The 13,005-nt window shown below is 51.6% G+C and overlaps 1 protein-coding gene across 1 annotated transcript in view; it reads left to right on the plus strand.

Annotated features, from left to right (window-relative positions):
* The first annotated feature begins 528 nt into the window (after positions 1 to 528).
* Positions 529 to 13,005, plus strand: part of SLC34A1 (solute carrier family 34 member 1) — a 13,731-nt gene continuing 1,254 nt past the window's right edge. The window contains exons 1-11 of the mRNA XM_007952982.1: positions 529 to 637; positions 783 to 932; positions 1,019 to 1,147; positions 1,219 to 1,362; positions 2,927 to 3,038; positions 3,181 to 3,376; positions 3,467 to 3,562; positions 10,412 to 10,481; positions 10,671 to 10,838; positions 12,209 to 12,325; positions 12,403 to 12,527. Of these exons, the coding sequence (XP_007951173.1) occupies positions 529 to 637; positions 783 to 932; positions 1,019 to 1,147; positions 1,219 to 1,362; positions 2,927 to 3,038; positions 3,181 to 3,376; positions 3,467 to 3,562; positions 10,412 to 10,481; positions 10,671 to 10,838; positions 12,209 to 12,325; positions 12,403 to 12,527 (1,416 nt within the window). The remainder of the gene's footprint in view (positions 638 to 782; positions 933 to 1,018; positions 1,148 to 1,218; positions 1,363 to 2,926; positions 3,039 to 3,180; positions 3,377 to 3,466; positions 3,563 to 10,411; positions 10,482 to 10,670; positions 10,839 to 12,208; positions 12,326 to 12,402; positions 12,528 to 13,005) is intronic.

Raw genomic sequence — 13,005 nt, forward strand, 5'->3', positions numbered from 1 at the left:
ACACTTCCAAAACTATCAGCCGCTGAAAACCCTAAGGGAGCTCAGTTCTGCTCTGATGCATATATGGTCTCCATGAATTGAAGTTGGCTCTGTAGCAACTGTGAGCTGCAGTGGCATAGTGCCTAAAACATTTGACTGCTAACCAGAAGGCTGGTGGTTCAAACCCACCAGCCACTCCTTGGAAGAAATGTTGGGCAATCTACTTTCATAGTGATACTGCCTCTGAAACCCAAGGAGAGACCACTATGAGTTGAATCGACACGATGGCAGTGAGTTTTGGAGTTTATAGCAACTGATTGGTTGGTTGGTTGCACCCCACATCCAGCTGAGGGTTGGACTAGAGTAGATGCTCAATAAATACTCTATGAAAGAATGAACAAACACCCAAATCTGTGGCATTTGTGGGTGTTTGTGTATGTGAATCCCTGAGTTCCTGTGGGAGTCTGGGTGTGTGTATGTATGTGTGTGTGTGTCCAGGACACACAGCTGTCACTCAGTGTTCACACAGGCACCAAGTGTGTATCCAGGATGATGTCCTATGGAGAGAGGCTGGGGAGCCCAGCTGTCTCCCCACTCCCTGTCCGCAGGGGACATGTGATGCATGGGGCAGCCTTTGCTTATGTGCCCAGCCCGCAGGGTGAGTGCTGCCCCTACCCTGCCCCATGGGCTTGGCTTGCCCGCAGCCACCCACATCCTGGGTGATGCCTCTGCCTCTTCACCTGCCCACAAGCCTCCCTGGGACCCTTGGGCCTCTGGTGCTCCTGACTGGCCTCCCTCCCCAGTCCTGCACAGGATCCCAGGGACTTCTGCCTATGCTTTCCCCAGCCTGGGCCCCGTGGCTCTTGCTGAGCACGGCTGCCCTTATGGGGAGGTTCTGGAGCTCCATGACCCACTGCCTGCCAAGCTGGCCCTGGAAGAGGAACAGAAGCCAGGTAGGCTGGGCAGAGGCAACAAGCGTTCTGGTAATTATGACCCAGCCCCCTGACTACCCACAGTGCTCATGGCCACCTGTCTCCAGAGCCTGGGTTGGCCCAGAAGCTGCGCCAGGCTGGCACCATGCTGCTCAAGGTGCCACTGATGCTCACCTTCCTCTACCTCTTTGTCTGCTCCCTGGATGTGCTCAGCTCAGCATTCCAGCTGGCTGGAGGTAGGGTTGCGTGGAGGGGTTGGGGCGGGGTTCTTGAAGGGCTTTTGTTGACACTGGCTCCTACTCCCCAGGGAAGGTGGCTGGTGACATCTTCAAGGATAACGCCATCCTGTCTAACCCAGTAGCAGGGCTGGTGGTGGGCATCCTGGTGACTGTGCTGGTGCAGAGTTCTAGCACGTCCACCTCCATCATCGTCAGCATGGTCTCCTCTGGCTGTGAGTTATCCCACAAGGCCTGGGGAAAGCTGAATGTGTGTGAGTTTGTGTGTGTGTGCTGGACAGGGTGCTGGGCGTCAGGGGGCAGAGAGGGCTGTTGGAGTGGGGGCAGGGTGTTGGGGGGCAGGAGTGGGGACAGGAAGCTGGGGGGATAGGGGATGGGACCAGGAGTGAAGGCAGGGGTCCAAGAGCAAAGAGCAAGGCTCTGGCATCTCCCACTCTGTCCCCCAAGAAAGGTCAGGAGTCTGAGCCAGGAAGGTGACAGATAGGACTTATTTCTATATGGCCACTCACCCAATCACTCATTGTATCAGTTAGGGTTCTACCAGAGAAACAGAACCAGTAGGAGATGTGTGTATGTATATATATGCATGCAGTCATGCAAGCAAGACTGGGCAATCTACTTCTGTAAAGACTGACTGCCTCAACCCAATGGAGGTCACTATGAGCCATGGCAGTGGGTTTGGTTATATAGATAGATGTTGTTGTTGTTGTGTGCTGTTGGGTCAGACTCAACTCATAGTGACCTCTCCTTGGGTTTATGAGGCAGTTATCACTACAGAAGTAGATTGCCCAAACTTCTTTCCGAAGAGTGGCTGGTGGATTTGAACCACCAGCCTTCTGGTTAGTAGTCAAGTGCCTTAGGTTCTACACTACCAGAGCTCCCATATAGATAGATAGACATGTTGTTGTTGTTGTTGTTACGTGCCTTTGAGTTGGACCTGACTCATAGCAACCCCTCCTTGGGTTTCCGAGGCAGTATCACTACAGGGATAGATTGCCCAACCTTCCTTCCAAGGAGTGGCTGGTGGGTTTGAACCGCCAGCCTTCTGGTTAGCAGTCAAGTGCCTTAGGCACTATGCTACCAGAGCTCCCATATAGATAGATAGACATATGATATACCTATGTCTATCTGTCTAGCTATCTATCTAAAGAGATTTATTGCAAGGAATTGACTTACACAATTGTAGTGGCTAGGCAAGCCTAAAATCCATAGGGCAGGACATCAGGAAGGGCAGGTGCAAACTCTGGAACAGGAGCTAATGCTGCAGCCCATGGAGGAATGTCTTCTTCCTCAGGGACCCCTCCACTCAGCTCTTCAAGCTTTCATCTGATTGGATGAGGATGATCCCCTTCACTTGTAGTCAACTGAGTGTAGATATTACCCACATCCACAAAGTACCTTCATAGCAACACCAAGATAAGCATTGGATGGAAACACTGGCTATAAGCCTACCAACTTGACACATAGAGCTGACCACCATGGTCATGTACATGTGCACTCACACAGCACATATACATGTTTATACATATGCACACGTACATGTATGTTCACACACATGTTCATGTATGTACACATGCAGTGCATATATATCATATGTGTGCCCAGGTTCACATAAATATACAACACACAGCCCATGCACCTGTGACACTGGGGCTGGCAGAGTCAGCAAGAATGCCTGCTGGGGGCTGGGATGTTGACGGTGCATCTGGCAGGTGCTGTTGTGGCAACGGGGGCCGGGGGGCCCTGCCCAATTAATTAAGAGGCTCCCTCTTCTACCAGTGCTGGAGGTAAGCTCTGCCATACCCATCATCATGGGCTCCAACATTGGCACCTCTGTCACCAACACCATCGTGGCCCTGATGCAGGCAGGGGACAGAACTGACTTCCAGCGGTGAGGGGGTGGGGAGGTGATGGGCCTTGGGCTTGCTGGGGGAGGGTGGCACCTCTCCTCCTTTACCAGGATGTCAGGAGCCCCCAGGGCGAGTGCACCCTGGCTCTGGCCGCCTGCCCTGCCACGTGGCCTCCTTGCCCAGGGCCTTTGCAGGGGCCACGGTGCATGACTGCTTTAACTGGCTGTCAGTGCTGGTCTTGCTGCCCCTGGAGGCTGCCACCGGCTACCTGCACCATGTCACTCGGCTCGTGGTAGCGTCCTTCAATATCCGTGGTGGCCGAGATGCCCCAGACCTGCTCAAGATCATCACAGAGCCTTTCACTAAGCTCATCATCCAGGTGGGGGCCTGGGGTGGGGCTGGGGGATAGTAAGTGGGTGGTGGGTGAATGTCTCCTGCCCTCACTCCTCCCACCCACATCTTGCCTCAGCTGGACAAGTCTGTCATTACCAACATTGCCACTGGTGACGAGTCCCTGAGGAACCACAGTCTCATCCGGATCTGGTGCCATTCAGATCCCCTGGAGGTGAGTCACAGGCATGGTACCCCAATAAGAAGCCTCCCTCTGCACATAGCTGATGGTTGGTTTCATCGTCCATTTAGAACACCGCAGACATACCTTGGAGTTCAATTAGCCAGGAGAGGGTGAATGGGTGACATCTTTACTGTGATACCGTGCTATATCTGACATTGCAACCCCTCACAGCCTCACTCCTGCCTTATGTCAACATTGCCCATCAATTACAGGTGGCAGGTAAATGGTTCTCAACAACATTGGTACCACCAGGGAACTGATTAGCGATGTAAACTGTTGGGCCCTTCCCTAAGCTTGGAGACCTGGGTGGTACAAACGATTAATACATTCAGCTACTAACAGAAAGACTGGAGGTTTAAGTCTACCCAGAGGTGGCTTTGAAGAAAAGCCTGGCTATCTACTTCTGAAGAACCAGCCGTTGAAAACCCTATTGAGCATAATTCTACTCTGACACATCTGGGGTCACCATGATTCAGAACTGATTTGACAGCAACTGGTGCTAGTACTAATAATACTGTCCTTAGATCTACTGAAGCAGGAAAAAAAAAAAAACTTCTGGGGATGGGGCCCAACAGTGTATGTTTCAACAAGCCCTCCAGGTCTGTTCCACAGTCAAGTTTGAGAACTACCTTCTGGTTTCACAGGTAGGGAAATAGGTTCAGAAAAGTTAAAGAACTTGCCAGAGCTTGCCCACAGTACCAATGGCTGAACGATGGTCTCCCAGTTCAAGGCTCTCTTTTGTCCTCTGTGGCGCCAGCGTTAGGGTCTCTACTGTGCCTCGATTTGGGGTCCAGGTAATGTTGGAGTGGAGTGTTACAAGGACACCCAGGAAGGTAGGAAGAACAGGAAACTGACTCAAGGAGGCCTGAAAAACTGCCCTTTTGGAGACAAGGCAACAGCAGGTTATGGTATCAGCATCCGGGGCTCTGGCCCTTCAGCCCGCCAGGGGCGCAAGTTTACTTCTCTGCACTGTTTCTGCTTCGCTGGCCTCCTCTGCCCAAAAGAAGACCTGTTCGGACAGTCTCTGCCACAGAATACCTCCAGGGACTGCCCATCACACCAGACTAACAAGGAAGCAGGCAATTAGCACACTTTCTCCATGGAAAGACAACACTTCATCAAAACTATAATCCAGAACATTTGCTTCTCCTTAATTATTGTACTCAAAAAGTAATGCAGTTTAGAACAAGATATGTTGTTGTTATATGCCGTCAAGTTGGACTCATAGCAACCCCTCCTTGGGTTTCCTGAGGCAGTATCACTATAGAAGTAGATTACCCAACCTTCCTTCCGAGGAGTGGCTGGTGGGTTTGAACCACCAGTCTACTGGTTAGTAGTCAGGTGCCTTAGGCACTAGGCTACCAGAGCTTCTAGCAGTTAACAAGTAGAGAGGGTGAAGGGTTTGAATTCCCTTAGAACAAAATATAAGGGAATTCAAACCCCTTCACCCTCTCTACTTGTTAACTGCCTCAGAGTCAGCCCTGACTCAAAAGATCAATGAAAATCTGCCCGGTCTGGGATCCTGCACCATTCTTGCAGACTGGACAGCTGTGATCCACAGGGTTTGCACTGGCTGGTTTTCAGAAGTAGATTGCCAGACCTTTCTTCCTACATCATCTTAGCCTGCAAGCTGCACCGAAACCTGTTCAGCTCACAGCAACATGTGAGCCTGAACTTCCACTGCCTCCGTATCTCAGTGTGAACAGAACAAACCTTCTCACTCGCCCTACACTGCCCCTTTGCATCTGTGGTGGTCCACAGCTCCACCTCAGCCACTCTGAGTCTTCAGAGTTTGACATCAAAAAGCCCCTGTGTGCCGCTTTCCCCCCAACTTTGTTACCCTCTAACACAGCTATCTTCTCAGCAGCCCTCTGAGCACTCTCTGATCTCTCTGGGTCACTAATCGCTAAGATCTCCTCTCCTTCAGAGCAAAATGTGAATAAGATTTGATCTTCACAAAAAACAAGCCATGAAAGGGAGATCATCAGCTGTGAGTCACGTCCTCTGAGGTCCCTGCCCCTCACCTGCAGCTGTGCTCAGCAGGACTCAATGACTAAGATGACTTTCAGCACGCACTGGCTCACCTAATTCAGTCCTCATGCCAGTCTGGTGAGGCTCACATGATTATCCCATTTCACGTGAGAGGAGACTAAGGCTTAGCAGCAGGAAGCAACCTGCTCAGTTCACTTGCCTGGAGCTGCCCTCACAATGTGTCACGACTACAGCTGCCACTTGCCTGGCCACCAGCTTCTTGTCCCCACTCTATGGGCAAGCCCTTTCCTTCATGGCAGTGTTCAGGTCAGATTTCCTTGGTGTGGAGAGTGGCTGGTGGGGGGATCAGAGCCCCCTGTTCTCACCCTCTCTTTGGGCTGTGCCCTCTGGGAACTTGACTCATGCAGCAATGGGCTTGCTCTTCCCCTGTAGCATGCATGCTCCTTCTGTCCTGAAGACTCACCTTCGTCCTTTGGCCACAGAGTCTCTCTTTGTTTTATTCCTTGCCTCTAGCTCGGTAGCATAGTGCCTGAGGCATTTGACTGCTAACCAGAAGGTTGGCGGTTCAAACCCACCAGCCACTCCAGGAAAGGAAGACTGGGCAATCTACTTCTGGTTACTGCCTGGGAAACCCAAAGGGTGGTCACTATGAGTCAGAATCAACTGGATGGCAATGAATTTGGTTTGCTTTTGTTTTCCAGCTTTCAGCAAACTGCAGTCACCCTTACCCAAAAAGGTGGAGGATTGGGAGGTCTGAGCTTTGCCAGAAAATGAAAACCAGAGGCAGTTTCAGGGTTTAACTCAATGCTCAGGGGGCCTGGCATTGACCTGGGTGTCACTGTCTTGTATGGTCACATTGTGGGCTGTCAGCCACACCAACCTTATTTAAACAAGCATCTTTTGAGGACTCAAAACCTGGAAAGCAGGGATTATTACATCCCGATTTAACAGATGAGGAAACAGATTCAGAGAGGTACAGGAGCTTACTTAAGTTTACGCAGTTGAGATAGGACAGAAACCCTGGTAGAGTCCATGCTCCTGAGTCTCCATCTTGCTGTCCCTCCAAGATGCTAGCTTCATTTCCCACCACATCCGTCTATTCCCTTCCTTGCTCTGCCCATCAGCCCTGAACCACGAGGTGACCAAAGCTGCCCCAGATGACTTCCAGGGATGGTGGGTGCGGCTCTATTGCTTATTTGTACTCTTAGCCACCAGAGGGCGGTACTGGTACGGAGTTCTTCCTTTGCTTCCTGGAGAACAAAGACCTTGGAGTTCTTCCCAGGGGGAAACTGCTTTGCAGGCCTACATCTCCTTTGTTTCTTCCCAGGGGAAGCATTCTTAAAGCTGACACTCTTCTGCAAGATTAATCACCTCTTTCAGTTCCCAGAGGTGCCTCCTTAATTTGGGGTGTCTCTGCAGGCACTTAAATCCCAGCTCTCTTCCAAGATGCTTGGCAACTACCCCCTGGGAAGAGGTGGGCAGCATTATGGATCCCATGCTGCAGAGGAGGAAATTAAGGCCCAGAGAAGTATACTGTTTCATCCAATGTCACACAGCAGGGCAAGGCTCACTCTGTTCTCTTCTCACAGAGCTTCTCCATCTACCCCTCCCCCACCCATCCAAGCAGGATGAGCTCATCACTGGGATATGCCCTAGACCCAGGGCCTTCCAGTTCTCTTATCTAGGCTAGAGCATCTATCTTCTTTCTCCACCCTGGGGCCTATCTGTTCCTTCTCCTCAGCACCCCCACCCCCCAAGCCGGCCCTCTCTCTGTCCCTCCTGCTGCCTCTACACTCCTCTCTGGGCTTCAAGGGTTGGTGTGTGATCACACCCCAGGTAGGAAGGTCAAAAGTCAATGTTCCAAACCCCAGAGGTCACACACCCAGGTGGAGGGTCAAAGGTCAAAGTTCCAAACCCCAGAGGTCATAGCCCTGAGTAAGGACCTCAGCAAGTTCCTCCACTCCCCCAGGAGACCCCTGGGCCCAGCTCAGGGTGGACTGTGGGGCACAGGCTGGGGCAGGCATCTACTCTTCTCAGGGGTCATCTGCCCCACAGGGCTGTAGACTTGGGACCCCCAGAAGGGTCTCCAACAGGCATATCTCCACCTGGGACAAGTTTGCAGGAGCCGTAACATTGGCCCAATTGGGATTTCCCAGAGAATTCTGGGAAAACACTGATCCTGACCTAGGAAGTCAATCACACACACACACACACAACCTTCCCACCATCTGATCCTGGATGGCCTCAGAGAGGGATAGGATCTAATCCTTATCTAGACACACAATTTACTGAAGGCTTGTCATGAGCCCTGCAGGGAATGCCTCACACACATTTTCTCCTGTAAACTTTCCACCAGCTCTTATGTCCACTTTAGAGAAAACAGGCGCCAAGAGGTGACATAAGGAGCTCTGGTGGCACAGTGCCTAAGGCATTTGACTGCTAACCAGAAGGTTGGTGGTTCAAACCCACCAGCTGCTCTGTGGAAGGAAGATGGGGCAATCTACTTCCGTAAAGATTTATCACCTCACAAACCCAATGGGGGTTATGAGTCGGAATTGATTTGACGGCTGTGAGTTTGTTGGTTTGAGAGGTGACATGACTTGTCTAAGGTAATTGGGACAAGAAAGGATTAGAACCCAGTTCTGTCTCCAGTAGACACCTGGCTCTCTCCCCGAGATGGAGTACAAGAGGGAAGTTCCCCTCACACTGCCCGCCTGGTTTTCCATTCTAATCCATCAGAGCTCTCTTCTCTGCCTGCAATTCATGCAGGGGTTGATGGTGCCCTAGTGTGAACTGGGAGCACCAGGGTCACATTAGCCCACTTCAGGGAGCCCTTCCCGCTGAAATAAACCATGGTGTTACAGCCAGATGCCAAAGCAGTTCTTATCTCCAGTCATCACAGTCTTTTCAAATAATACATTTAGAACAAAACCTAAAGGAGCTGTAAACAGGGAAGTGGCAACACCCAGTATGAGCCTCACTCTCAGTACAAGGGAGGTCAGAGGGGTCTAGGGTAGAAGCCCACAAGAATAAGGGGCAAGGTCCCATACCAGCCCCACCAACCATCTGTTGCTGTGGAGTCCATTCTGACACGTGTCAACCCCATGGGTGTCAGAATAGAAATGCTCCAAAGTTTTCAGTGGCTGTAACATTACAGAAATAGCCAGCCAGACCTTTCTTCAAGGCACTGATGCGTGGACTCGAACCACCAACCTTCTGGTTAGTAGCCAAATGCAAACCATTTGTGCCACCCAGATACCAGCCCCCAAGAAGAGGCCAAAAACTAGTTGCCATAGAGACAATTCCAACGTATGGTGCCCCCATTGTGTTAGAGAAGAACCAGGCTCCATAGGGTTTTCAGTGGCTGGTTTTTCAGGAGTTTATCACCAGGCCTTTCTTCTGAGGTAGCTCTGAGAGGACCCAAACCACCAATCTTTTAATTAATAGCTGAGCATGTTAACCGTTTGTACCACCTAGGGAACTCCCCAAGACGCAACTGAATGTGGTGAATGCCAGGGACAGGACAGGAGTTCCAGCCCTGGAATTTTACCTGGGGCCCTGGCAGCTCTTGCTGGGAATGTGGCCCTGGCAGGTAACTGCCCCTCTTTGAGGCTCAGTCCTCCTTTTTGAGACAGCAAGGTTGCAGAGGAAACCAGGTAACCAAGTCAGGCCACTTAGGCTTTTTTCTTTCCCACCACTGGAAGGCTGCTGGCTTCCTGGGGGAAAGTAAGGGGCCCAGTACTACATTTAAAAAATAGCTTGCTAACCCACTGAGGCTACAGATGAGTGGTATACAGGCCAGACTAAGCTGCTTCTCTTTGGCCTTCAGAGAATTCTAAGCTATGCCTCAAAGTGGTTGCCAACGTTTACTAATTGGGAGAGTTTATCTAAAACTTCACTGTTTGGGGTCCTCCTGTAACATTGACAATTAGGCATGCTGGCTGTGTCCCTGGACTGTGATGGTGGCTCGGAGCTGAGTAGCTGCTGCCCCTACGGGCTCAGCACACCAGCTCCAGTTGGCCAGCCTGAGCCCTCATTTGCCACCTGCCTGGCTCTGGGGCCTTCTGAAGCGGGGGCCTCCAAGGAGCCCATTCATTTCACTGATAGTCGGTAAGGAGGGAAGAGATGGGAGGGCTGGACCCCTTCACCCCTACCTGACCCCTTTGGATAAAGAACTGAGCAGGAGGAGAAGCGAGCCTGGGCTCACACTGTTTTAGGGGAGAGGATGGGGCAAGGAAGCTGGGGAGGGCCCGGAGATCAAGAAAGGGTTTGGTCATAAAAGATGAGGTAAGGGAGAACTTTCAGAAAAAGAGGAACAAGGTGAGAAAAATTGGGCTTGGCTCCTAATGCCTCTGAGAGGTGGAGGAAACAAAGACAAGATGCTACTGGATTTGGTGATCAAGAGGCTTTCTGCCAGCCCTGGGAGTGCAGGTCAGCAAATGATGACTCACTCACTGCAGTAGAGTTGGATCCAACTCATAGCAACACCCCCCCTTGGGTTTCCAAGGCAGTATCACGAACTACGGAAGCAGATTGCTCAACCTTCCTTCTGAGGAGTGGCTCGTGGGTTTGAACTGCCAGCCTTCTGATTAACAGTCAAGTGCCTTAGGCACTACGGCTCCAGAGCTCCCAGCAAGTGATGGGGAGTGTACAAAGAGGACCCACTATGGCCAGCCCTTTGTGTGGTGGGCATTTTCACGCACAGTTCTTCTGTAGAGGAAAGCAAGGCACCATCCACCATCACAGGGCCAGGAGGCCCATCTCTAGCTCCATGCCCCTCCCCCATCTTAGACCTAAGCCTGGCCTGCATTTTCCTAAATTCTCTAAAGTCACCTGCTCTTAATCTAGGCTGGCGCCTCCATGCCCAGGGCAGAAGCCAACACCAGCTGGCCCACTGGAAATGCCACCGCAGAGAAATGTAAGTGCCTGCCATGTGAAGGAGGCTGCTGGTTCTGGGAAGGACAAGGCCTGGGGAAGAGTTCACTGTCAACTGGCCCAGGTCCCGAGCTTGGGGTTTTAGGCTCAGAGTCTAATAGGGTGGGAAAGATGGGGGGCTGGGATCTGGGGGAGGGTCAGTATTCAGCAGCTTGACACCCTACTCCTGCAGGCAAACACATCTTTGTGGACACAAGGCTGCCAGACCTGGCCGTGGGGCTCATTCTGCTGGCAGGCTCCCTGGTGCTTCTGTGCACCTGCCTCATCCTCCTCGTCAAGATGCTCAACTCCCTGCTCAAGGGCCAGGTGGCCAAGGTCATTCAGAAGGTTATCAACACTGGTGAGTACTGGGCAGTGGGTAGCCACAGCACCCTTCCAGATCTCACTGAGTCCTGCCACTGCCTTGCTGTGTGATCTGGACAAAATCCTACCATTTCTGAGCCTGTTTCCCCATCTGAACAAAGAAGGGGTGGGACCAGGTGATTTCTGAAGCCCTTGAGGTGGTGACAGCTGAGGATCTATAGTTGCCTCTTGCTGTAGTTCCATTTAAGCCTATGGCTCTAAGATTCTCAGAGAAGGTTTGATTCAAATCAACAGAGTTCATTAAGCCCTTGGCATTATGCACCAAGCAGCAGTCCCTGGGTGGTACAAATGGTTAACAAACTCAGCTACGAACTGAAAGGTTGGAGGTTCGAGTCTACCCAGAAGCACCTGAGAAGAAAAACCTGGTGATCTACTTCTGAAAAATCAGCCATTGAGTGCAGTTCTACTCTGACACACATGGGGTCACCATGAGTTGGAGTTGACTCAATGGCAACAGGTGACTAGTGTGTGCTAAGCATGGTGCAGTGCTAGGAATATAGAAGTGAGCCAAGTGAGATGCATACTGCCCTCAGGGGCTCACAGCACAGCTGGAGACTTTGGGCAAGCAAGAATACAAGAATAAGTGAGTGAGTTGGATGAATTTAGAGAAAGTGAGAGGTAGCTGCCAAGGAGAAAGCAACACATAGCAATGCAAGAGAGAATGAAAGAGACAACATTCCATGGGCTGTCAGAGGCCTCTCTGAGGAGGTGATGCTGGAGCAGAGCCTAAAATGAAGAGAAGTCATTAAGATGTGGGTGAAGAGCATTCCAGGTGGCAGAAAAAGCTCACGCAAAGGCTCAGGGGCAGGAACTCGCTTGGCAGGTATGTGAGTGAGGCATCAGAGAGATGTGGGGTTGTCACTGAGGTCACAGGGAATGGAGCATCAAAGGGCACAAAGGCCATCTCAGAGCCTGGACTTTATTAAGGGTACAGGGAGCACTTGGAACATTGGGGGCAGCAGAATGACACTATTTTAAATTCCATTTTGAGTGTTTGGGGCACTGGCTGGCATGGCAAATGCTGCAAGAAGGGGCCTCTGTGGGGCTGTGGAAAGCACAGAGAAGGGCAGAGGATCAGGGTGGATTTCCAGTGGAAGTGACATCTGCACTGAGTCCTGAGGATACTATCTAGGAGCCGAGGAGGACGTTTTTGGCAGATAGAACCAGACTGAGAAGGGCCTTTATCGAAAATTGAAGAGGAAAATGGAGGCTCTGCTGTTGACAGTGGAACTGCCAAGGTCCTACTTGGAAACTGGCCTCCAAATACCTGCACCCCGCAGGAAGGGCTCCTACCCCTCACCCAGTACCCCCACTGACCAGGCCTGCTGGGATGGGCTTTCATTGCAGACTTCCCCGCCCCCTTCACCTGGGTCACGGGCTACTTTGCCATGGTGGTGGGTGCAGGCATGACCTTCGTTGTCCAGAGCAGTTCTGTGTTCACCTCGGCCATCACCCCACTCATTGGTGAGTGCCCATGCCAGCGGGTGGGGCTAAAGAAGGGAGCTGGGGAGGGGAGCGTAACCTCTCCCTCTGTTCCCCAGGCCTGGGTGTGATCAGCATTGAACGGGCCTACCCCCTCACACTGGGCTCCAACATCGGCACCACCACCACTGCCATCCTGGCTGCTCTTGCCAGCCCCAGGGAGAAGCTGTCCAGTGCCTTCCAGGTGCGTTGGTGGGGGTGGGGTGGGTGGGTGCCAGAGGCAGGAACAGGCCTGTACCTATGGCTTGGGGTCTCACTGAGGGGGTTACAACATGTCACAAATAATTTTTGGCTGACTTCTAGGTGCCATGCACTATGCAGGCTCTGTGGAAACCAGTGTGAACAAAGTAGATAAAGTGCCACCCTCCAGACCTCAGTGTCTACGAAAAACAAACAAACAAAACCCAATTGCCTTTGAGTAGATTCCGACTTATAGGAACCAGATCGATGTTAGAGTAGAACTACTTCTGTGGAGATACTGCCTCAGAAACCCAAGGAGGGGTCACTATGAATTGGATCCAACTCGATGGCAGTGAATTTGGTTTTGGTTTTTTATGGTCCATAGGGTTTCAGTGGGAGCTCTGGTAGCATAGTGGCTAAGGCACTTGACTGCTAACCAGAAGGCTGGCGGTTCAAACCCACCAGCCACTCCTCGGAAGGAA

This window comes from Orycteropus afer, unplaced genomic scaffold, assembly GCF_000298275.1.
Source record: "Orycteropus afer afer isolate SDZICR_OR568_19922 unplaced genomic scaffold, OryAfe1.0 scaffold00366, whole genome shotgun sequence".
Taxonomy (NCBI): Eukaryota; Metazoa; Chordata; class Mammalia; order Tubulidentata; family Orycteropodidae; genus Orycteropus; species Orycteropus afer.